The sequence below is a fragment of the Moschus berezovskii genome, chromosome 11 (assembly GCF_049115385.1).
Source record: "Moschus berezovskii isolate FMDL1 chromosome 11, NW_MosBer_1.0, whole genome shotgun sequence".
Taxonomy (NCBI): Eukaryota; Metazoa; Chordata; class Mammalia; order Artiodactyla; family Moschidae; genus Moschus; species Moschus berezovskii.
This window is the reverse complement of record NC_142470.1, coordinates 12,170,440-12,193,505: the sequence shown is the minus strand read 5'-3', so window position 1 is coordinate 12,193,505 and position 23,066 is coordinate 12,170,440. Positions and strand designations below refer to the sequence as shown.

At 43.0% G+C, this 23,066-nt stretch overlaps 1 protein-coding gene across 4 annotated transcripts in view; it reads right to left on the bottom strand.

The window, feature by feature from the left end:
* Window positions 1-23,066, bottom strand: part of DENND1A (DENN domain containing 1A) — a 552,302-nt gene that overhangs the window by 151,504 nt on the left and 377,732 nt on the right. For all 4 annotated transcript variants that reach the window (XM_055400903.2, XM_055400906.2, XM_055400904.2 and 1 more), the window contains exon 13: window positions 2,926-3,051. In XM_055400903.2, the coding sequence (XP_055256878.1) occupies window positions 2,926-3,051 (126 nt within the window). The remainder of the gene's footprint in view (window positions 1-2,925; window positions 3,052-23,066) is intronic.

Genomic DNA, 23,066 nt, shown 5'->3' with positions numbered 1-23,066 from the left:
ATGACTTCATAATAGTCTATCACATGGATATATTTTAATTTACTTAACCAGTTATTTATCTTTATGGACACTTAGTATGCTCCACATTTTGACCATTATAATCTGCTACTCAGGACACTTTCACATCAAGCTTTCCCTGTTTCTACTATGGGCATCATCATCCTCTTCCAGATCCATACCTTGGGAGACATTTTGATATTTCTTGCCTCTCATCTCTCATATCTTATCTATTTCTAGACTCATCTAGTCACTTCTTCATGGTACCTTTTCCTGGTATAACCACTGGAGGGCTATCTTCTGAGTTCTCCAACAGTCCCCTGGTCTCTGCTTCTAGTTTCCTTTTCAGTCCAGTCTTGCATTACTGGTCAAACATGACTTCAGTCACATCATGTCTCTACTCACACTCCTAGTCTAGGATCAAAGGCTCTGTCAAATTTGGCTCTAGCCTCTCCTGCAGCCAGCCCTATCTCTCTACCCAAACCCATGACCCCAGACAAAGAGGCTATGAGGGGTCCTGCCTCCAAGTCTTTGCTGACTCAGATAATTCCACGCCCATCACAGGAAGGATTGCTGCTATCTTTCTTTTTCCAAGTTTTACCTTTCCTCTGAACAGTATTATGGTTCACTTGTCCCTTATAACCATCTGAAAATGTAGAATAAGTATTCTTTTTCTCATTTCACAGTGAAGAAACTGAAGTTTAGGGAGATTAAGTGCCCTACTCAAGGTTGTACAGCCTAGAAGTACAGAGCCAGGCTTGAAACTCTTGGACTTCCAACTTTAAACCTGAGGCCTTTAAGGATGTATAGCAGGATGTTTTACTCGCTCAGTCATGTCTATCTTTGAGACCCTATGGGCTATAGCCTGCCAGGCTCCTCTGTACTTGGAATTCTCCAAGCAATAATACTGGAGTGGGTTGCCATTTCCTTCTCCAGGGGAGTTTCCCAACCCAGGGATTGAACCCTGGGAGATGCTTTACTGTCTGAGAGATGTAAGTACAAATACAGCCATAAACTCCTCTGGAGGAGCAACTTGTGCCCAGATTATATACCCAGCAATAAGTACCAGAATCAACAGTCTCTGGACTCTAGACATATACATGACAACAATGACATCTTTGTAGGAGTGTAAATACTTCATGTCAATATCAGTCCCAGTCGGAGAAGGCAATGGCAAGCCACTCCAGTACTCTTGCCTAGAAAATCGCATGGACAGAGGAGCCTGGTGGGCTGCAGTCCATGGGGTCACTAAGGGTCGGACACGACTGAGCGACTTCACTTTCACTTTTCACTTTCACACATTGGAGAAGGAAATGGCAACCCACTCCAGTGTTCTTGCCTGGAGAATCCCAGGGACGGCGGAGCCTGGTCGGCTGCCGTCTATGGGGTTGCACAGTGTCGGACACTACTGAAGCGACTTAGCAGCAGCAGCAGCAGCAGCCTAAGACCAGGACAGGCCAGTTGGCCCATTCTTACTTTAAAGATGGGAAAAAAAACAGAACTTTTCTTGAATTCTATCAGCTCTCAAAACAGCACTGAACCTGACTGGTTTGGCTGGGCCCAAGATCAGGACAAAGAATCAGAGCCGCCTGTCTTGGAGAAAAGCAGGACATAAGAAACTTGCTTTAAGCTGAAAGGCTTTTTAGGACCTAAGGGAAGTATTTCTTAAGAAGCAAAGACAGTGCATCCCCTCTGTCAGGTGACACTGCCTGAAGCTGAGGCAGCCGAGCAAGTCAGGCCCTAGAGCTGGATGGAGGACAAGAACAAGGTGGCTGGAGGCCGCTGTTCCTTGAGCTCCCACTGCCCCAAGCACTTCACAGAGTGTGCACCCTGGCTACAGGTGCTTGCTATCACTCTGTGCTTCACTTACACACATGATGGACTCACAAGAGTCAAAAAGTACTTAGCCAGGTATAACTGCGGCTTATGAGGCATCATGGTCAAGATTCACTGTCAGAGTTTGCACATGAAATGCACTGTCTGGTACCTACTCATCTTCTGTCATTTAATCTAACAAAACGTCTGTCTGGGTCCCTCACAGCCACTCTGACTAGGTTGGGTGTGGTTGCTATCTCTGCCTGCTCAGGATGGAGTCCATGTCTTGATAGGAAAGGGCTATCAGCAACGTCCCCTCCAGCATCCTCTCCTATGCAGTGACCCAGGTCCCCGGGCCAATTTCTCCATTCTCCTTGGCTGAGAGGCTATGAGTAATCAAGCATCTGATGAAAGCTTCTCACTGAAGCTGGGAGAGCTGATAGTTTCTTTGGTTTTAGGGATGACCTGGTGTCTTAATATCCTCACAACAACTAATCACCTCATGGATGAGGCAACAGAGGCTCTGAAAGGCTGACGGGCTCTGGAGACTGATGACATCATTCCCCAGTCCTCAGCACACTCAGTAGTCAGTATACCAAGACCACTCTGGGAACCTCTAAGAAGTGAGCCTCTGGATACTCTGCTCTCTCAAGTGTGGAGAAGAGGTACCTTTGCAGGAAAAGGGCAGTGAGGCACAGAGGGAAGCATGGGCTTTGGGACAACCTACCTGGCTCTTCCACTGGTTAGCAAGCCATCGTTTCTGTGAGCCTCAGTTTCCCCATTTGTCAAGTGAGGATGATCACTGCTCCCTCACAGGCTGACCAGGACTCCTCAGTGAGAGCAACTGTGTGCAGTGCTGAGCACCGCGGCCCGCAGAGGGCGCTACTGTCCAGGGAAGGGAGGGGCCCTAACATCCACAGGAGCAGACAGTCCTCCACCGCGGGCCAGCGCGGCTTCCTTGTGCTAAGAGGTAGCATGAGGGGAGCACACTTCTCCAGTCTCCACCAGACACACACACACAAAACCTCCTCTGGTGAATTCAACAAGATGACTAGCAAGTTTCTTGTGGCCCCGACCAAACATGGATTTGTGACATGTCAAGAAGCTACTCACCGGCTCGATTTTCAGAGCGTTTCGGTAGCTGCCGAAGAAAGCGGCCTGAGCCTTGAGGAAGGCTCTGGCCACACCATCGCCAGTTGTTGTAGAGACCTTCTTCAGCCGGTTCTTCAGTGAAGAGATCTGGTGACAGAAAGGAGACACAGGCTGAGGGCAGGGTGGGAGGACGATGGCTATACCTAACATGTACGGAGCTTTAGAAAACCCTGGGGAAGGGGATGGATCTGACACCTCAGCTGCTGGGAGAGCATACACACATTCAGGATTAGGGCGGTTTTTGAAATTTAAATAAATGTTGCTCTTACTAGTGTAAATCTAACAAAAACAAAAACAAAATCACTTTCTAAGCAGTTTCAATGTGTCAGGTAATTGCTTTCACATAAATTTCTGTACTTAATTCTTTCAACAATCCTATAGGAAAGGGATTGTGTTCCTATCTTACAAGGGTATTAACACTCTCAGAGAGATTAGATTACATGCCTAGTAACAAACCAAAGAAGCGGTCAAGTTGGAATTATGAATTGAAATCTTATAATCTGAGCCCAAACTATACAAATTTTTTTAGTTCCAATTCTATTTCCTCTTCAGATTACTTACAAATATTAGAAATAAATGGCTTATTTACAACATATAATACATATATTATTATATACCTCATACCCAAAATATTAATCCAAATGTATTATAAATTATATATGCCTGCAATGCGGGAGACCCCAGTTCAATTCCTGAGTCGGGAAGATCCCCTGGAGAAGGGACAGGGTACCCACTCCAGTAATATTCCAGAAGTATTCTTGGGCTTCCTGGTGGCTCAGTCAGTAAAGAAGCTGTCTGCAATGTGGTAGACCTGGGTTCGATCCCTGGACTGGGAAGATTCCTTTGAGGAGGGTAAGACAACCCACTCCATAAAGTTGTGTGCTTAGTCGCTCAGTTGTGTCTGACTCTTTGCGACCCTAGGGACTACAGCCCACTGACCACCTCTGCCCATGGGAATTCTGCAGGCAAGAATACTGGAGTGGGTTGCCATTCCCTCCTCCAGGGGATCTTCTCAACCTAAGGGTCAAATCCAGGTCTCCCACATTGCAGGTGGATTCTTCACCAACTGAGCCACCAGGGAAGCCCCCATAAAGTATATATAATATATATTATTATAAAACTCATGCTCTAAAGGAATAGTCATTATACAGATGTACAGAAACACACTTATACATCTTATAGATATGCATGCAACAGATTAACATAAAACAGACAAAGTCATGGCAATGGAAAAAGAATAAGTCAGGTATAGATTTAACATATATAAACGCATAGAAACATAAGCCATCAGGTCTTATGTTTACAAACTGTGGAAAATTCTTAAACAGATGGGAATACCAGACCACATTACCTGCTCCTGGGAAATCTGTATGCAGGTCCAGAAGCAACAGAACAGGACATGGAACAATGGGCTGGTTCCAAATTGTGAAAGGAATACGTCAAGGCTGTATATTGTCATCCTGCTTACTTAACTTATGTGCAGAGTACATCATGCAAAAATGCCAGGCTGGATGATCACAAGTTGGAATCAAGATTTCCAGGAGAAATATCAATAACCTCAGATATGCAGATGACACCACCCTTATGGCAGAAAGCAAAGAGGAACTAAAGAGTCTCTTGATGAAAGTGAACGAGAAGAATGAAAAACTGGATTAAAACTCAACATTCAAAAAACTAAGATCATAGCATCTGGTCCCATAACCTCATGGCAAATAGATGGGGAAACAATGGAAACAGTGACAGACTCTTTTTTTATGGCTCCAAAATCACTGCAGATGATGACTACAGCCACAAAATTAAAAGATGCTTGCTCCTTGGAAGAAAAGTTATAACCAACCTAGATAACATATTAAAAAGCAGAGAGATTACTTTACCAACAAAGGTCTGTCTAGTCAAAGCTATGGTTTTCCAGTAATTATGTACGGATGTGAGAATTGGACCATAAAGAAAGCTGGGTGCCAAAGAATTGATGCTTTTGAACTGTGGTGTTGGAGAAGACTCTTGAGAGTCCCTTGGACTGCAAGGAGATCCAACCAGTCAAGCCTAAAGGAAATCAGTCCTGAATATTCACTGGAAGGACTGATGATGAAGCTGAAACTCCAATACTTTGCCACCTGATGTGAAGAACTGACTCATTTGAAAGATCCTGATGCTGGGAAAGATTGAAGGCAGGAGGAGAAGGGAATGACAGAGGATGAGATGGTTGGATGGCATCCCCAACTCAATGGACATGAGTTTGGGCAAGCTCCAGGAGTTGGTGATGGACAGGGAGGCCTGGCGTGCTGCAGTCCATGGGGTTGCAAAGAGTTGGACATGACTGAGTGACTGAACTGAACTGAACATCAGGTCTTACATAGTAGCTAGAAGTAGACTTCAAATTTGAGTTGAGCCTCCTAGTGGTCAAAACAAAAAGGAAAACATGAGAAGCTGTGGAATTCTTTGGGTCAAGCAGTTGCACAAATGAACACAAAATTTACTGAAAATGAGAACTGAAAGAGATTTTTCCTGAATCCTCAATGTAGGAAAGATTGTGTAAGATGACAGTTGTTGCCCTCAAAGTCAGAGACAAGATCATCAACCCTCCCAGGCTGTTTTCAATATGCCATTCATCTCAGGATGATGCCATATTGCACAGCCTCTGGGCACACCACTCACACTAAGAAAACTGCCCCTGGAATCAGGAAACTTGGTAGTCTTGAAACAATGGTGATACAATAGTGAGCAAAACCAGACAGCAAAACCTTAAACTTATACTCTTGTGAGGAAAATACCAATACATGTGACATTGCTACCATGATGAGCCTGTGCTAGAGCTCACCAAGGAGGCCAAGGAAGCTTTTGTGGAGAGAAACAGGTTTTTATACTGAGATCTGAAGGATGAGCTGAAGCAGTTAATTCACAAAGAAGGGAAGAAACAGTGTACCAAACACGGGGATCAGCATCTGTAATGACACTCTAGTGCGGAGGAGTTCAGAGACTAGGGAGAACTGTGGCTTCAGTTGAGAGAAGGTGGAGAAGATAGCTTAAAATGAGAACAGACAGAAGGGCTGGGGTTAAGAATTGAATACATTACGGAATTTTCCCCTTGACTTCGAGATAAATGTAAAGCTAACAACTGTTTTTAGGTGTGCAGGTGATATATCAAGAGCAAATTTAGGAATCTGTATGGGACTTAGATATAGGACTACCTAATGGCCTGACATTATTGAAAGATAAGATCTAGGGTAAAATTTTAAGACAAAATAAGAAGTTAGATGCAGGTGGTCCATGAATTATCAACAATTTTTTTTTAACATGAGTGAATAATGATTTTTTTCTGGGTGTAGGCTTTATAGCTATACTCAGGTTCCTAAAGGTGCCTGTGAACATAAAAATATTAAGAATCTGGGATGGATTACACACACTTTTGAAATGTTCCATGGACATTATTTCTTGTCAGAAGCCCCAAGCTTCTGATAAGGGGTTTGTAATAGCTTATCGGGAGTTGGTGATGGACAGGGAGGCCTGGCGTGCTGTGATTCATGGGGTCGCGGAGAGTCGGACACGACTGAGCGACTGAACTGAACTGAATAGCTTATTAAGATACATTTTATATATTATAAAATTCATTCATTGAAAATATATAATTCAGAAGTTTTAGTACAGTGACAATGTTGTACAACTATCATTACTATCTAAATTCCAAAATACTTTCATTGCCCCCAAAAAGAGAATCCACCTTATTGGTAGGCACGTCTTACTCTCCACTATTCCTGTCCCCTTCTCCCTTGCCCCAGTCGCAGATAACCATTGATCCACATCCTGTCTCTATGAATTTGCCTCTTCTGGACATTCCATAAAAATGGAACCATATAATATGTGGTCCTTCTTGTGACTGGCTTCTTTCACTTAGCAGTGTTGTTGCTGTCAGTCAGTCTCTAAGTCATGTCCGACTCTTTGCTACCCCATAACTGCAGCACACCAGGCTTCCCTGTCCTTCACTATCTCTCATAGTTTGCTCAAACTCATGTCCATTGAGTCAGTGATGCCATCCAACCATCTCATCTTATTGCCCTCTTCTCCTCTTGCCCTCAATCGTTCCCAGCATCAGGGTTTTTCCAATGAGTCAGCTCTTTGCAACAGGTGGCCACAGTATTGGAGCTTTAGCATCAAACCTTTCAATGAATATTCGGGTTTAATTTCCTTTAGGAGTGACTGATTTGATCTCCTTGCAGTCCAAGGGACTCAAGAGTCTTCTCCAACACCACAGTTCAAAAGTGTCATTTTATCGGCACTCATCCTTCTTTATGGTCCAACTCTCACATCCATACTTGACTACTGCAAAAACCATAGCTTTGATTATGTGGACCTTTGTCAGCAAAGTGATGTCTCTGCTTTTTAATACACTGTCTATGTTAGTCAGAGCTTTCCTTCCAAGGAGCAAGTGTCTTTTAATTTCATGGCTGCAATCACCATTTGCAGTGATTTTGAGCCATAAAATATAAAGTCTGTCACTATTTTCACATTTTCCCCAGCTATTTGCCATGAAGTGATAGGACTGGATGCTACAATCTTAGTTTCTTGAATGCTGAGTTTTAATCCAGCTTTTTCATTCTCCTCTTTCACTTTCACCAGGAGGATCTTTAGTTCCTCTTCATTTCCTGCCATTAAAGTGGTATTATCTGCATATCTGACGTTGTTGATATTTCTCCTGGCAATCTTGATTCCAACTTGTGATTCATCTAGCCCGGCATTTCGCATGATGTACCCTGCATATAAGTTAAATAAGCAGGGTGACAATATACAACCTTGATGTACTCCTTTCCCAATTTTGAACCAGTCCATATTACATGTTCATGTTTGTTCCTCAAAATCTCTGCTGTCTCCACATAAAAGTGTATACAGAAATGACGCAGATGCCCATCAGCTGATGGAGAGACATAAAATGCTCTCTTTCCATACTTAGCCTAGGGCTCATTATAAACATATTTCACCCATACTGTGGCACTTACTAGTACTTCATTCTTTTTTCACAGGTGAATAATATTTCATCATATGAAAAGAGCACATTTTATGCATCTCCATCAACTGAAGGGCATCTGGGTCATTTCTACTTTTTGGCTATCATTATTAATACTGCTGTGAACATTCATGTATAAGCATTTATGTGGAGACAGCAGAGATTTTGAGGCAAGAAACCAAATGGCAAAAATACTCACTGCCAGATCTTTTAAGATAAAAAGAATCCTTGTTTACTGTACATAGGGGAAGAAACCCTGTGCTTCTGCTACAGGGGCAAACCACATGCTTCGAAAGTCCAGTGTGTGAAGGTAGGGTGACCTCCTTCTTGGCTAAGCCAAAAGGGATGGGAACATGTGTTGACAGGGCAGCCACTACATCTCCATGCAGGGGTGGGCCAAAGAAATCAGTTTTCCTCCGGAAGCAGCTTTGAGCCTTATCTCCACACCTGGTTATAAATATTCTGTTTATCGTGACTCGCCCCCCTCCCACCCCTGTTCTGGGACTCATGCGTCCCAGAGCCCACTCATGTGGTGAGAGCCCACGAGAAGCAGCCCTGGCCACTTGGTCCCGGCGGACTGCCATGGGCCTCCAACTTGAAATAGCAATATGAGAAAGAAACATGTTTTATTAAAATGTTAAAAATATTGCCCACTTCCCACCCTCCAAATAATAAAAATTCTGCCTTTCTTAGGGACGAGGGTGACATTTCCATCCTTTGAAATAGTGCAAGCTGGTGTCGTTCTTTTGGCTCCTCAAAGCCCTTGGGCCACCTGTGCCGCAGATTATTCCTCACTTAACCTTCCCTGGCCTTTCCCTTTCATTCGGGAGGTGTTTAATTACCTTGGACTCACAGGGCTGCACTTCAGGTGAGCCTCTCCTAATGGCCTCATTACCATTTTGCACAAAGAAGTCGTTGCTGATTGTAACTGAGCAAATAGGAATGTGTGCCTTCCCACTAGCCCCAGCTGCTCTGAAACCAGCCAAGCAGTCCTGGGTTCCTGGTGCCCCTGTGACCACTTAGGCCAAGACTTCTGAAGACCTCTCCTCACCCTGAAACAAGGAGAAGCTTTTGTCAGCACTTCAAAATTTGAAACTTCAAGTATATGCGCATCTGATAACCGGTGATAACACTCTGTCCTTTAAATAAAAGCGAGGAAGGAAAATCTGAAGCTTAAATAACCCACAGTTGTCTAAAACCCAACTTGCTCTGAGTGCTCCTGCAGATGCTGGTCAAATCATTAACATCAGGGATCATCTGGCATAATCTGGGGGGGACAGAAAAGCCAGTGGGGGTGGCTTTCTCCTTTAATGAGGTATCAGGAGGGAGAGAGAAAACAAAGGAAAGAGAGTACAGAATTGAAAAGGTAAGTTTCTTAGCTCTCCCATTCCTCCTCATGTCCCATCTTGGGTACCATAGCATCCCCCAACCAGTCTCCCAGGCTAGATTCAGATGTTAGATCCCTTTTTTCTCCTTCCCTTCCCACAACCATTCTCCACATGTTACCTCCTCCTCCCCCAACATACCCAGAATCTCTCAGTGCCCATGACCTTGGCCCTGCGCTGTTCCGCTCTGCCCACCCTCTCTGATCAGTGGGGTCGTTTCCTAGATGGGCTAGCTTCAGTTTTCCCTCAGAGACATCTATCCATAGCTGTTCTAGTATTCTCAAAAGCATATGAATCTGATTTCTATCAAAGTCCTTCAACGCCCCCACTCTTGGCTGTCACCACTTGCAGAAAAACATTCCAATTCCTCAGAGCAGTCTGTGGCGCTTTCTTCAAATGGCCTTGCTTCCTTTGGCCCCACTTAAAGGATACTTGACTTACACTGAATTGCCATCTAGAAGCATATACTACCATCCAGCCCAGACACATGCTGACAACTCAGATGGAACTGTTCCTGGTCCCTTTCTGTCCCACTCGTGAACATCTATTTACTCTTTGAAAGACCATGTAAGTGCCCATGAGTAGGGGCCTATTAAATAAATTATATCACATCCTTGAAATACCACATAGCTGCTAAAAGAAGTTTAGCAGTACTTTATGAAGTAACATAAAAAGATGTCCACAAACTACTCCCAAATGAGGGGGAAATACAAGTTACAGAGCAATACATATAATATGAATCATTCAGAAATATATAAAGACATAGTCATTTTTATTTATGGCTGTTTATATACAGGTAGTAAGAATATAAAATGCCATGGATCAAACTAACCATGTGGAGATACTTTCACTTTCTACTTGATGCACTTTTGATTGCTTTGATTATCCTTTATAAAAAGCATGTTACTTTTATAATGAAGAATTCAAATGAGGTGTTTCTCTTTAACAGTCAGATTAAACACTGCCTTGGGTGAAGGGAAAGTGGGAATCCAGATGTCCCCTCCTTTGTGAAGCCCTCCCTGACCACTAAGCCAGGCTTAATGACGTCCTATCTGGGCCCCCTGGACTGGTAGGTGACGTGTCCATGAACGGCAGTGTCTACCACCTGTCCTACTAGAGCTCCTAGAAGGGCCGGCAGTGTTCCAGCAGTACTTGGCCCAGGGTTATCATCCAGCACTTTTTGCTAAATAAAAGAACAGATGAACGAGTGTTTCGACATCTTGAAAGGCATTTCCAGTGGTTGAGCCTCCTTGCTTGGAGGAAAGTCTATGATTACGTTCTTCAGTGACTCATCATTGGAAGAACTGGTCTGGACTGAGAAGGATTGGGGGAGAAATGGATACTCATCCACTTCCCTTTTGCAAAAGACCATCGCTGAGATTGCAACCAAAACTGCAAGGAAAATGAAGCTCCGGTCACTAAATGAATTAAAGTGGACAACTGCACCAGTCTTACTCAGCACCGCATACGCCACATGTCTAGTAACAAATGCAATACAGACCACCCCATCCTGCACCCTCTTCTTGTTTTCTCTGGTCACTGCAGGCTCTACCTCTGGGGTCTCTTGGCTTCACCTGGTCCTCTATCCCTAACGCACTCCTCAGGCAGTAGATGTAGAACTTGAGTCACAAATGCCTAAGACTAGAAATCAGCTTTCCTTACTTAATCTTTCTGAGCTTCAGTGCCCTTTGCTGTAAATTGGAGTACTGGTAACATACATACATTGTGAGGATTAAAATAGAATAGATGCAAATGGAAAAGATGCAGCAAACTGCCTGTCTTTGTGTTTTGGTTGATTAGTACCTGGACTTCTGCATCAGTCTTTTCAACTGGTGGCCCTTCTTCTATTTTCTTCCTGGTCTAATCCATCCTTTGAACTGAATTATCTAAAATGAGAAGCTGAACATATCACTCCCTTCCTCTAAAATTTTCAGTAACTCCATGGTGTTAACATATAAAGTTCAAGTTCCTTAGCACAATATTCAAGGCCTTCTATGGGTTTGGCTCCAGCTCTGTGTCCAACATTATCTTTTGCTCAATTTCAGGGGCCTCAAAACTGTCCCTAAGCCTAGATACACTTTACGTCATTCTCTAACAAAACTTTTCTATTAGAAAAAAATTGAAAAGCCGCTGACTTTCTGTAATGCTGTGAGACCAAATAGCTCTTTCTCAGGGCATATTACTCCGTTACTTTGGTTGATGCCTAATCTTTGCAGGCCCCATGCTGGAGATGTGCTGGGAACAGAGCTACACATGATTAGGGCCCAGCTCCTGTGTGATTGTAGTCAAGCACCCCCAGGCCAGCCACAAGTTAGCTTACTACTACTCCAAAGGAGGTTCTCCCATTGAATTCATCATCATCATCATCATTTGTTGTTGCTGTTCAGTTGCTCAGTCATGTCCGACTTTTTGGGACCCCAGGACTGCAGCACGCCAGTCTTCCCTGTCCATCACCAACTCCTGGAGCCTAATCAAACTCATGTCCATCGCGTCAGTGATGCCATCCAACCATCTATCTCATCCTCTGTCATCCGTCATCCCCTTCTCCTCCTGCCTTCAATCTCTCCCAGCAACAGGCTTTTTTCTGAGTTGGCTCTTCACCTCTTTTCTGAGGTGGCCAAAGTATTGGAGGTTCAGTTTTAGCATCAGTTCTTCTAATGAATATTCAGGACTGATTTCCTTTAGGATGGACAGGTTTGATCTCCTTGCAGTCCAAGGGATTCTCCAGAGTCTTCTCCAACTCCACAGTTCAAAAGCATCAATTCTTTGGTGTTCAGCCTTCTTTATGGTCTAACTCTCACATCCATACATGACTTCTGGAAAAACTATAGCTTTGACTATATAGACATTTGTAGGCAAAACAATGTCTTTGATTTTTAATATACTGTCTGGGTTGGTCATAGCTCTTCTTTCAAGGAGCAAGCATCTTTTAATTTCGTGGCTGCAGTCACCATCTGCAGTGATTTTGGAGCCATAAAAATTAAGTCTGTTACTGGTTCCATTCGCCATTAACTGAGTAGACCAGATGCCATGATCTCAGTTTTTGGAATGTTGAGTTTTAAGCCAACTTTTTCATTCTTCTCTTTCACTTTCAATAAGAGGCTCTTTAGTTCCTCTTTGCTTTCTGCCATAAGGGTGGTGTCATCTGCGTATCTGAGGTTATTGATATTTCTCCTGGCAATCTTGATTCCAGCTTGTGCTTCATCCAGCTGGCATTTTGCATGATGTACTCTGCATATAAGTTAAATAATCAGGGTGACAATAAACAGCCTTGACGTACTCCTTTCCCAATGGTGAACCAGGCTGTTGTTCCATGTCTGTTTCTAACTGTTGCTTCTTGACTGGCATACAGGTTTCTCAGAAGGCAGGTAAGGTGCTCTAGTATTCCCATGCCTTGAAGAATTTTCCACAGTTTGTTGTGATCCACACAGTCAAAGGCATTAGCAGAGTCAATGAAGCAGATGTTTTTCTGGAATTCTCTTGCCTTTTCTATGATCCAACAGATGTTGGCAATTTGATATCTGGTTCCTCTGCCTTTTCTAAATCCAGCTTGAACATCTGGGAGTTCTCAGTTCATGCACTGTTGAAGCCTGGCTTGGAGAATTTTGAGCATTACTTTGCTGGTATGTGAAGTGAATGCAATTGTGTGGTAGTTTGAATATTCTTTGGTATTGCCCTTCTTCGGGATTGGAATGAAAACTGACCTTTTCCAGTTCTCAGCAGAAAGCCCACTGCTGAGTTTTCCATTATTTGCTGGCATATTAAGTGTAGCACTTTAATAGCATCATCTTTTTGGAACTGAAATAGCACAGTTGGAATTCCATCACCTCCACTAGCTTTGTTCATAGTGATGCTTCCTAAGGCCCACTAGACTTTGCATTCCAGGATGTCTGGCTCTAGGTGAGTGATCACACCATCATGGTTATCTGGGTCATGAAGATCTTTTTGGGATAGTTCTTCTGTGTGTATTCTCTTAATATCTTCTGCTTCTGTTAAGTCCATACTGTTTTTGTCCTTTATTGTGCCCATCTTTGAATGAAATGTTCCCTTGGTATCTAATTTTCTGGAAGAGATCTCTAGTCTTTCCATTCTATTGTTTTCCTCTATTTCTTTGCACTGATTGCTTAGGAAGGTTTTCTTATCTCTCCTTGTTATTCTTTGGAACTCTGCACTCAGATGGGAATAGCTTTCCTTTTCTCCTTTGCCTTTAGCTTCTCTTCTTTTCTCAGCTATTTGTAAGGCCTCCTCAGGCAACCATTTTGCCTTTTGGCATTTCTTTTTCTTGGGGATGATCTTGATCACTGACTCCTGTACAATGTCACAAACCTCCACCCATAGTTCTTCAGGCACTCTATTAGATCTAATCACTTGAATCTATTTGTCACTTCCACTGAATAATCATAAAGGATTCGATTTAGGTCATACCTGGACTAGTGGTTTTCCCTACTTTCTTCAATTTAAGTCTGGATTTGGCAATTAGGAGTTCATGATCTGAATCACAAGATCTGAAGGAGTTTGTGATCTGAGCTACAGTCAGCTCCTGGTCTTGTTTTTGCTGACTGTATAGTCATCTTTGGCTTTTTTATATAACCAGCAGCTGACATATCTTCCTTCCCACTGTGATGAAGACAATGCTTGCAATTCATATCAGCATTCAACAAGTACAGGTTGAATGTACTTTCTTCATCACTAGGTTGCAACTTGTTGGGGCAGAGGCAATAAGGATGGTATACTAGTCACCTGTCACCTCTGAAACACTCCTATTCACCTCTTTCTATCAGTGCTGGCAACTTCAGATCTTTTAGCAGCTTCCCCAGTGCTCTGAGGAGAAAGACTGAAGTCAAGCCTGCAGGGCTCCAGCCTTTTTCAGATCTGCGGCTCATGCACCCCCTCCATGGCTTCAGCCACCCCACTGGGCTCCAGTCGCCCAGGCCTCTCTCACACCTCAGGATGTATGGATAGTCTAACTCCTCTATCTGGAGTGTTCTCACCAACATCACCCTGGCCTAGCATTCAGCAACATGCAATAGGCCTTTCCACAAATAATCCACCACCTGTGTTGTCCAATATAACAGCTGCTAAGAAGGAGCACTTGAAATGTAGCTGCTCTGTGAGGAACTTCATTTTATTTCATTTCAATCTATTTAAATTGAAATAGCCACATATGAATATTAACTACCATACTGGACATCCCAGAGCCCTAGATTAACTCCTACTCATCCTTCCAGTCTTAGCTCAATAACACCGCCTCAGTCTGACTCTCAGATTAGATCAAGGTTCCCTTGTCAAACACTCTCACTGTATGCTTTCCTTCAGAGAAAAACAGCAATGTAACGATGCACTGTGTGACAGTCCATCAATGTCTGTCTCTTCCATAAGACTGAAGGTTCTAGGGCCACCCTCAGTGATGGCATAACACTGCAAGCAGAGATACAGTTCTTCTCAAAGTCTGACTCAAGTTAGAATGTGCATGGGGCCACTTCTTGCATTAACTGCTCAGTGTCAGAACTAGAGTTAAAAGATTTTTTGTGTGTGTGTGTGACAAATCAGACACCTATCAGCAGCTGTAAGAGGGGCAACAGAATTACTTTCTCTCCCCTTTAAAAAACAGTCCTTAAAGATTAAGGCAAACGGATTCTTCCTTTTTTGAAAAAACTAGACATCAAGCCTTTGTTATAAGATCTCCTAGGGAACATGTGGGTCTGGAGAGGGGAGAGGGAATTATTGCCTTGTTTTCCCATCCTCAGGGGCACACATACATTGGCTCCTCTGCTGCCTTCACATGGGCTTTGAAAATGGTACGGTACATCTGTCAATGCCTTAGTTTTTCTCTCAATTTGAAGTAAAAAGTTTTGATGTGTAAAGGCAATCTCACTCCCCTCTTTCTGAGTAATAGTTTCTGGGAAAACCAGGAAAAAGGAATAGGAACTAGTATTTATCAAGCACTCTGCTTCTTCTGCTGCTAAGTCACTTCAGTCATGTCCGACTCTGTGTGACCCCATAGACGGCAGTCCACCAGGCTCCCCTGTTCCTGGGATTCTCCAGGCAAGAACACTGGAGTGGGTTGCCATTTCCTTCTCCAATGCATGAAAGTGAAAAGTGAAAGTGAAGTTGCTCAGTCGTGTCTGACTCTCAGTGACCCCATGGACTGCAGCCTACCAGGCTCCTCCATCCATGGGATTTTCCAGGCAAGAGTACTGAAGTGGGATGCCATTGCCTTCTCCATCAAGCACTCTGTTCAGTTCAGTCGCTCAGTTGTGTCTGACTCTTTGCGACCCCATGAATCACAGCACTCCAGGCCTCCCTGTCCATCACCAACTCCCGGAGTTCACTCAAACTCATCTCCATCGAGTCGGTGATGCCATCCAGCCATCTCATTCTCTGTCGTCCCCTTCTCCTCCTACCCCCAATCCCTCCCAGCATCAGAGTCTTTTCCAGTGAGTCAGCTCTTCGCATGAGGTGGCCAAAGTATTGGAGTTTCAGTTTTAGCATCAGTCCTTCCAATGAACACCCAGGATTGATCTCCTTTAGAATGGACTGGCTGGATCTCCTTGCAGTCCAAGGGACTCTCAAGAGTCTTCTCCAGCACCACAGTTCAAAAGCATCAATTCTTCGGCGATCAGCTTTCTTCACAGTCCAACTCTCACATCCATACATGACCATGGGAAAAACCATAGCCTTGACTAGACGTACCTTAGTTGGCAAAGTAATGTCTCTGCTTTTTACTATGCTATCTAGGTTGGTCATAACTTTCCTTCCAAGGAGTAAGCGTCTTTTAATTTCATGGCTGCAATCAGCATCCGCAGTGATTTTGGAGCCCAAAAAAACAGTCTGACACTGTTTCCCCATCTATTTCCCATGAAGTGATGGGACCAGATGCCATGATCTTAGTTTTCTGAATGTTGAGCTTCAAGTCAACTTTTTCACTCTCCTCTTTCACTTTCATTAAGAGGCTTTTGAGTTCCTCTTCACTTTCTGCCATAACGGTGGTGTCATCTGCATATCTGAGGTTATTGATATTTCTCCCAGTAATCTTGATTCCAGCTTGTGCTTCTTTCAGCCCAGCGTTCCTCATGATGTACTCTCCATATACGTTAAATAAGCAGGGTGACAATATACAGCCTTGATGTACTCCTTTTCCTATTTGGAACCAGTCTGTTGTTCCATGTCCAGTTCTAACTGTTGCTTCCTGACCTGCATACAGGTTTCTCAAGAGACAGGTCAGGCGGTCTGGTATTCCCATCTCTTTCAGAATGTTCCACAGTTTATTGTGATCCACACAGTCAAAGGCTTTGGCATAGTCAATGAAGCAGAAATAGATGTTTTTCTGGAACTCTCTTGCTTTTTCGATGATCCAGCGGATGTTGGCAATTTGATCTCTGGTTCCTCTGCCCTTTCTAAAACCTGCCTGAACATCTGGAAGTAACAGGCAAATTTTGCCTTGGAGCACGGAATGAAGCAGGGCAAAGGCTAATGGAGTTCTGCCAAGAGAACGCAGTGGTCATAGCAAACACCCTTTTTCAACAACACAAGAGAAGACTTTACACATGGACATCACCAGATGGACAACACTGAAATCAGATTGATTATATTCTTTGCAGCCAAAGATGGAGAAGCTCTATACAGTAAGCAAAAACAAGACCAGGAGCTGACTGTGGCTCAGATCATGAACTCCTTATTGCCAAATTCAGACTTAAATTGAAGAAAGTAGGGGAAACCACTAGACCATTCAGATATGACCTAAATCAAATCTCTTATGATTATACAGTCGAAGTGAGAAATAGATTTAAGGGCCTAGATCTGATCGACAGAGTGCCTGATGAACTCTGGACGGAGGTTCACGGCATTGTACAGGAGACAGGGACCAAGACCATCCCCATGGAAAAGAAATGCAAAAAAGCAAAATGGCTGTCTGAGGAGGCCTTACAAATAGCTGTGAAAAGAAGAGAAGTGAAAAGCAAAGGAGAAAAGGAAAGATATAAGCATCTGAATGCAGAGTTCCAAAGAATAGCAAGGAGAGATAAGAAAGCCTTCCTCAGCAATCAAGCACTCTACTATGTACCAAAAGCCATGGTAGGTGTGTTCATATCCAGGACTGCATTAAAATTTCAGAACAAGAAGGCCAGTTGGGGATGGTTATCCCCATTATACAGGTGAGAAAAGTGAACCTTAGCTCCAAGTCACACAGACAGCACAGCAAGGGGCAGAGGCCAAAGTCAAGTACAAATGTGTCTTACTCCGAAGTTTGTGCTATTCCATTAATTCTCACTGTTGCCAGGATTTTTAGACAAGCAAGTAAGATTTGTCCACGATATTGGTTTATTTTTTCCACAACTGAATATATCTCCATTATTGCTTCCTTTCATTCCTTTTCTGTTTCTTGCTTGAGAACATGGTTGTACCTTGACCTCGGCTGGCTTTAATTGCTTCTTCTGCATCCCATTTTCCCCTCAAAGAGCCTGGTTCTCCATGGGGGAGTGGGGACTGTGCTAGTTATGTGGAGCTCCAAGCTGGGGCTGGCTATGACCCCAGGGGCCCAGGTTTCTGCTCCCTCTGTCTCTCCTGACATCTCATGGGCCAAGTATTAAGTCAGAAAGTTAGAGGAAAGCATTACAATTCTAAGCAGCTTTTTGTCAGACAAAAGGATCAATTTTCATTATGTGAGTGGCTACTTTACTACAAGCTATAATGGCTTTGTTGAGCAGCCTGAGAAGAAACTATCAAGTCCTCAGGATGATATTCTTGGAGTAAAAAAGTACAATTTAAAAATGAAAAGGCCCATTTCCACTATCTGCCGAATAAAGCGCAGGAGGAGTCATGTGCTCAGAGTGCACTCCAGCCCCCTCCCTGCACAGTTAATCCTAATACCTCAGCATTATAAATGGAAACACACAGCAGCAAAAATTTCTGCATTTGTCTATTTGTAATATTCATCTTCCTCCAAACACCTTTTTTTTTTTTCGCCTGAAGCAGGAGAAATTGTCTTTGTTTTCCTTAAAAAACAATTTAGTTTTAACACACCACACACACAATGAATGCATCTGAACACTAACAGAGGGTATAAGATTTGAGCTCAAAGTAAACGTGTATTTATAATATTAGGTGGTCATTCAAGAAAAAGATTATTTCTATCCAAATATGTGCCTGCATGTATGCCTATGTATATATGTATCCATGGAGTATTTTCAAAGAAGGGTTTTCTCCCCCATACTTCTGGCAGTTTAGGTTTAAAGGTCAGATTTAAACTATCACCATGTTTCACAATGCAATCTGTGCAGTGCCGCGTAATGAAATGGTTCAGTAAAGGTGCTCGTGGAAATTCTTTTAATTAGGTCTAAGGCTTTTCAGTTGTCAACATGAATAAACCAAGAACCATTCTCTTGCAAACACAAGGCACAAAATACAAATGTAAGTTACCTTTGAAAAGACAGATACACACTTGTAAAAGGAAAGTTATAATACATGTTTTTTTTACAACATATCCTTCACCAATTAAAAAAAAAATACAAACCAACATCTTCCAACAACAAAACTGACTGAAGATCAGAAATAAACTGGTTACTCTATTTCTAATGAATCAGGACACATGCCTGATTCTAATGAAAAGTATTTGGAGGAAGACTAAAGTTAATCATAACTAAAAATGTTTACCCAGAGTCTGACTTTCTTCATGAGCAAAAGTCACCTTTCCATTTAACTATAATTAATCCTACAGATCAGCAGTTTTTCAGCCAGATATGTGAAAGTCCCATAACAACTCCCCCAAATTGAATGATAGTAATTAAAAATGCTCCAAAATGCACTTTTGTCCCCAGCATTATCAGAGATCCAAAAGATCAGCATACCACAGTAGGAACATCAAGATTCCTGCTTTTCAAAGCTGTGTAGACACACTAAATTAGGTAGATTTGGAATTCTCAGCTGTCTGCTCAAAGTTGAATCTAGGGATTGAAATTCACAAAATGAAAACTACAAGAAACAGAAGATTGCTTAGGGAAGTTGGCTTGTATTTGCATTGAGCTCTGATGGAAAAAGAAAAACTAAACAAATGATTCCAATCATCACCAATAATTCAGATTTAGATGTATACAAAGGTGTTCATTAAAGCCAAATGTCTGGCCTGAGACTTGATGTGGAATGAGACAATCCAAATGGAGAAATGGCTGCATGTAATAAACGTGTAATAAATCTAAGTCTTGATTGATCAACCAAAGAATGTACGTCTGGCAAACCCTGAGTTCAAATTTTGACTCAGCTGCAAGGCATCTTCTTTACTTCTTCCCTTCATTTATCAAAAAAGGGGTAAAGTACCTCCCCCTTGCCCTCAGGATTGTTATATAGATTACACATCTACCACAGTGCCTGGCACACAGTAGGAGCCTAATAGGTGGTGACTATTCTTCCATACTAACCCAACTCCAAAGCCAAAAAACTACCCAAGCCATTATTTTAGCATAAAAAAGAATAATGGGCTCAACAATTAACATTTTTCTAGGGCATCAATGACTGAAATGTCACACATTATGCTAAGCTTATTGACCCAAACATATGTGTTGTTGTTGCTGCTGTTGCTTTTCAGTTGCTTCTTCGTGTCCGACTCTATGCGACCCCATGGACTGCAGCACACCAGGTTCCTCTGTCATTCACTGTCTCCCGGAGTTTGCTCACACTCATGTCCATTGAGTCGGTGATGCCATCCAACCATCTCATCCTCTGCCACCCCCTTCTCCTGCCCTCAGTCCTTCCCAGCAGCAGAGTCTTTTCTTAAGAGTTAATGAAGTGCTTGGTGTTTACAAAGGAAAAAGCAGGATTTGTCTCAGCAACAATCCTGGGCTGAATGGATACAGATTTCCATGCTTAGGAATGCAGCCAGGCTGGATCCCTGTTGGATCACATGGATATATCCAAACAGACTGAGATATCTCCCAAGGGGATCTGGGCATCTCCACCTCCTCAGGGGAGGGAAAAAAAAAACAAAAAACAACAGGAAGGGTGGGGGGGTGGGAAGTGTATATAATAGATGTGTTTCACAGTGTCCCTGCTGTGATGAACAACTTGATCCACTTATAGTTCCAAACACATGATGCATAAAAGAGCTGACAGAAATTCAATTCTTGCAAAGAAAAGCATCTGCTCTCTAGTAGGAACGGCCAAATATTAAGCAGTTTTAAGGCAGGGCAAAGACCTAGAGGAGCACACTTCATTATCTAGATAGCCTGAGTCAAGAAATGCAGGAGATCACAAATGAACCAAGAAGTAGCCGAGATTCCAAGCATTAATTACCCAGAGTAAGATGATTCAAGTTAAATCTTTGTTACGACAAATATTAAACCCAGCTGTGTTTATGTAGCAGTTGTGAAAAAGAAGGAAAAAAAAGAAATCCGTGTACAATATCTGTGAGCTCTGCCAGTTAATTGAATTCGCTGGCAGCACTTCCTCTACCACGAGCCAAACATCCTCAAAGATAAAATGTAGCTTTTAAACAGACCTGGGGAAAACGGAATCAAGAAATTTCAACCAATAAAACACAACTCTTTACTGGTATAAAAGTAAAGTAAAATTCAGTAATGAAAGGAAGGAAGTCTCTTAAACATTTACTGCATTCCAGAGTGTGGAGTTGTGGTTTATTGCCAAGGTCTCTTCTGATGTCCCACAGCGCTCCTGCTCCAGCATCTTTAATGAAGCCCCATAAACTCCCATAAAATACTCGATTGTTGACAAATCGTACACACACACACTCAGGGCGAGGCCCTCTGGATCACGATGCTCCTTCCCTTCCTTCATGAAATTTACAAGTCATGGAGCAGACAGTCATGGAGAGTGGTCCAGCACAGAGCAGACCCCTATAGACAATCCCCTAAAGCATGAGCAATGAATGACTGGATAACAGTGATGCTGCTAAGAGTTCTATTCAGCAAACTGGCCCCTGACCCAAGTCCGATATCAGATTTGGGGTGGAGAGAGCTTGGCCGGATTCTAAGAACTAGAGAAGCAAGAGGTTGGGTCTAACCCCTTAGTCTGCAGTGCAGTAGATTCTATTATATCATCCCTGACCTAACTACCTTAGTAGATTCCCACTGCCCAAAATATGAAGTCCAAACTTGTTTTTATGACACAAGACCATTTCCCATCTGATCTTTTCCATCTACTTCTTTAGTTTCATCTTCTGTCCTTCCCAAACACACCCTGTGTTCCAGCTGGACTAAACTGTTATTCCCTGCCCAAGCACATTACCCTTTTGTTCACACCTCCAACTTCAACACATTCCATTCCTGCCTCCCAGTATGCTCGTCTCTCCTTTTCCAGTGACTTGTTTCTTGTACATCTCCATGTTCCTATGGTCCAATACACTGAGCGCACATCCAGAAAACTTTGGCTGGATAAACAATCTCCATTTGTAAACTGGCTATCGACCTGCCCTTTTGGGACACACTGAACCAGAAGCATCTGGAGGTTCCTGTGGATGGAAACAAAGCTGCTGGTACAAGATGTGCCAGGAGAGCAGGCAGAGACTATAAAAGGCCATATTATGGAGTCTGAATTTTACCCAGAGGAAAATGAGGAACCATTAAAGGGTTTCAAGTTAAAGAGTGATATTCACATTCCAGATTATGCCTTTATTTACAGCAGTAGAGAATGGTCTGGGATTGGAGAAGTGGGGACAAGACTGGAAATCCAGTCTTCTATAGCTGTTTTAATAACTAGTTACTGACCTCACTGGGTTTTAAATCTTCTCTGCATCTGTTGTATCCAATACAAAGTCTGACACAAAGTAGGTGCTCAGGGAATGCCTGTTTTGGTTTCTTTTTTTTTTTTCTGGCTTTAGTTAGTTAGTTAGTTCAGTAGCTCAGTCGTGTCCAACTCTTTGCGACCCCAAGAATCACAGCACGCCAGGCCTCCCTGTCCATCACCAACTCCCAGAGTTCACTCAAACTCATGTCCATCGAGTCGGTGATGCCATCCAGCCATCTCATTCTCTGTCATCCCTTTCTCCTCCTGTCCCCAATCCCTCCCAGCATCAGAGTCTTTTCCAGTGAGTCAACTCTTCGCAAGAGGTGGCCACAGTATTGGAGTTTCAGCTTTAGCATCAGTCCTTCCAATGAACACCCAGGACTGATCTCCTTTAGAGTGGACTGGTTGGATCTCCTTGCAGTCCAAGGGACTCTCAAGAGTCTTCTCCAGCACCACAGTTCAAAAGCATCAATTCTTCGGTGCTGAGCTTTCTTCACAGTCCAACTCTCACATCCATACATGACCACGGGAAAAACCATAGCCTTGACTAGACGGACCTTCGTTGGCAAAGTGTTGTCTCTGCTTTTTACTATGCTATCTAGGTTGGTCATAACTTTCAAGGAGTAAGCGTCTTTTAATTTCATGGCTGCAATCAGCATCCGCAGTGATTTTGGAGCCCCCCAAAATAAAGTCTGACACTATTTCCACTGTTTCTCCTTCTATTTCCCATGAAGTGATGGGACCAGATGCCATGACCTTAGTTTTCTGAATGTTGAGCTTCAAGTCAACTTTTTCACTCCCCTCTTTCACTTTCATCAAGAGACTTTTTAGTTCCTCTTCACTTTCTGCCATAAGGGTGTTGTCGTCTGCATATCTGAGGTTATTGATATTTGTTTCTGGCTTTACTGAGGTCTAATTGACAAATAAAATTGTATACATTTGAAGTGCAAAAGGTGACGATTTGATAAATGTATGTATTATGAAGT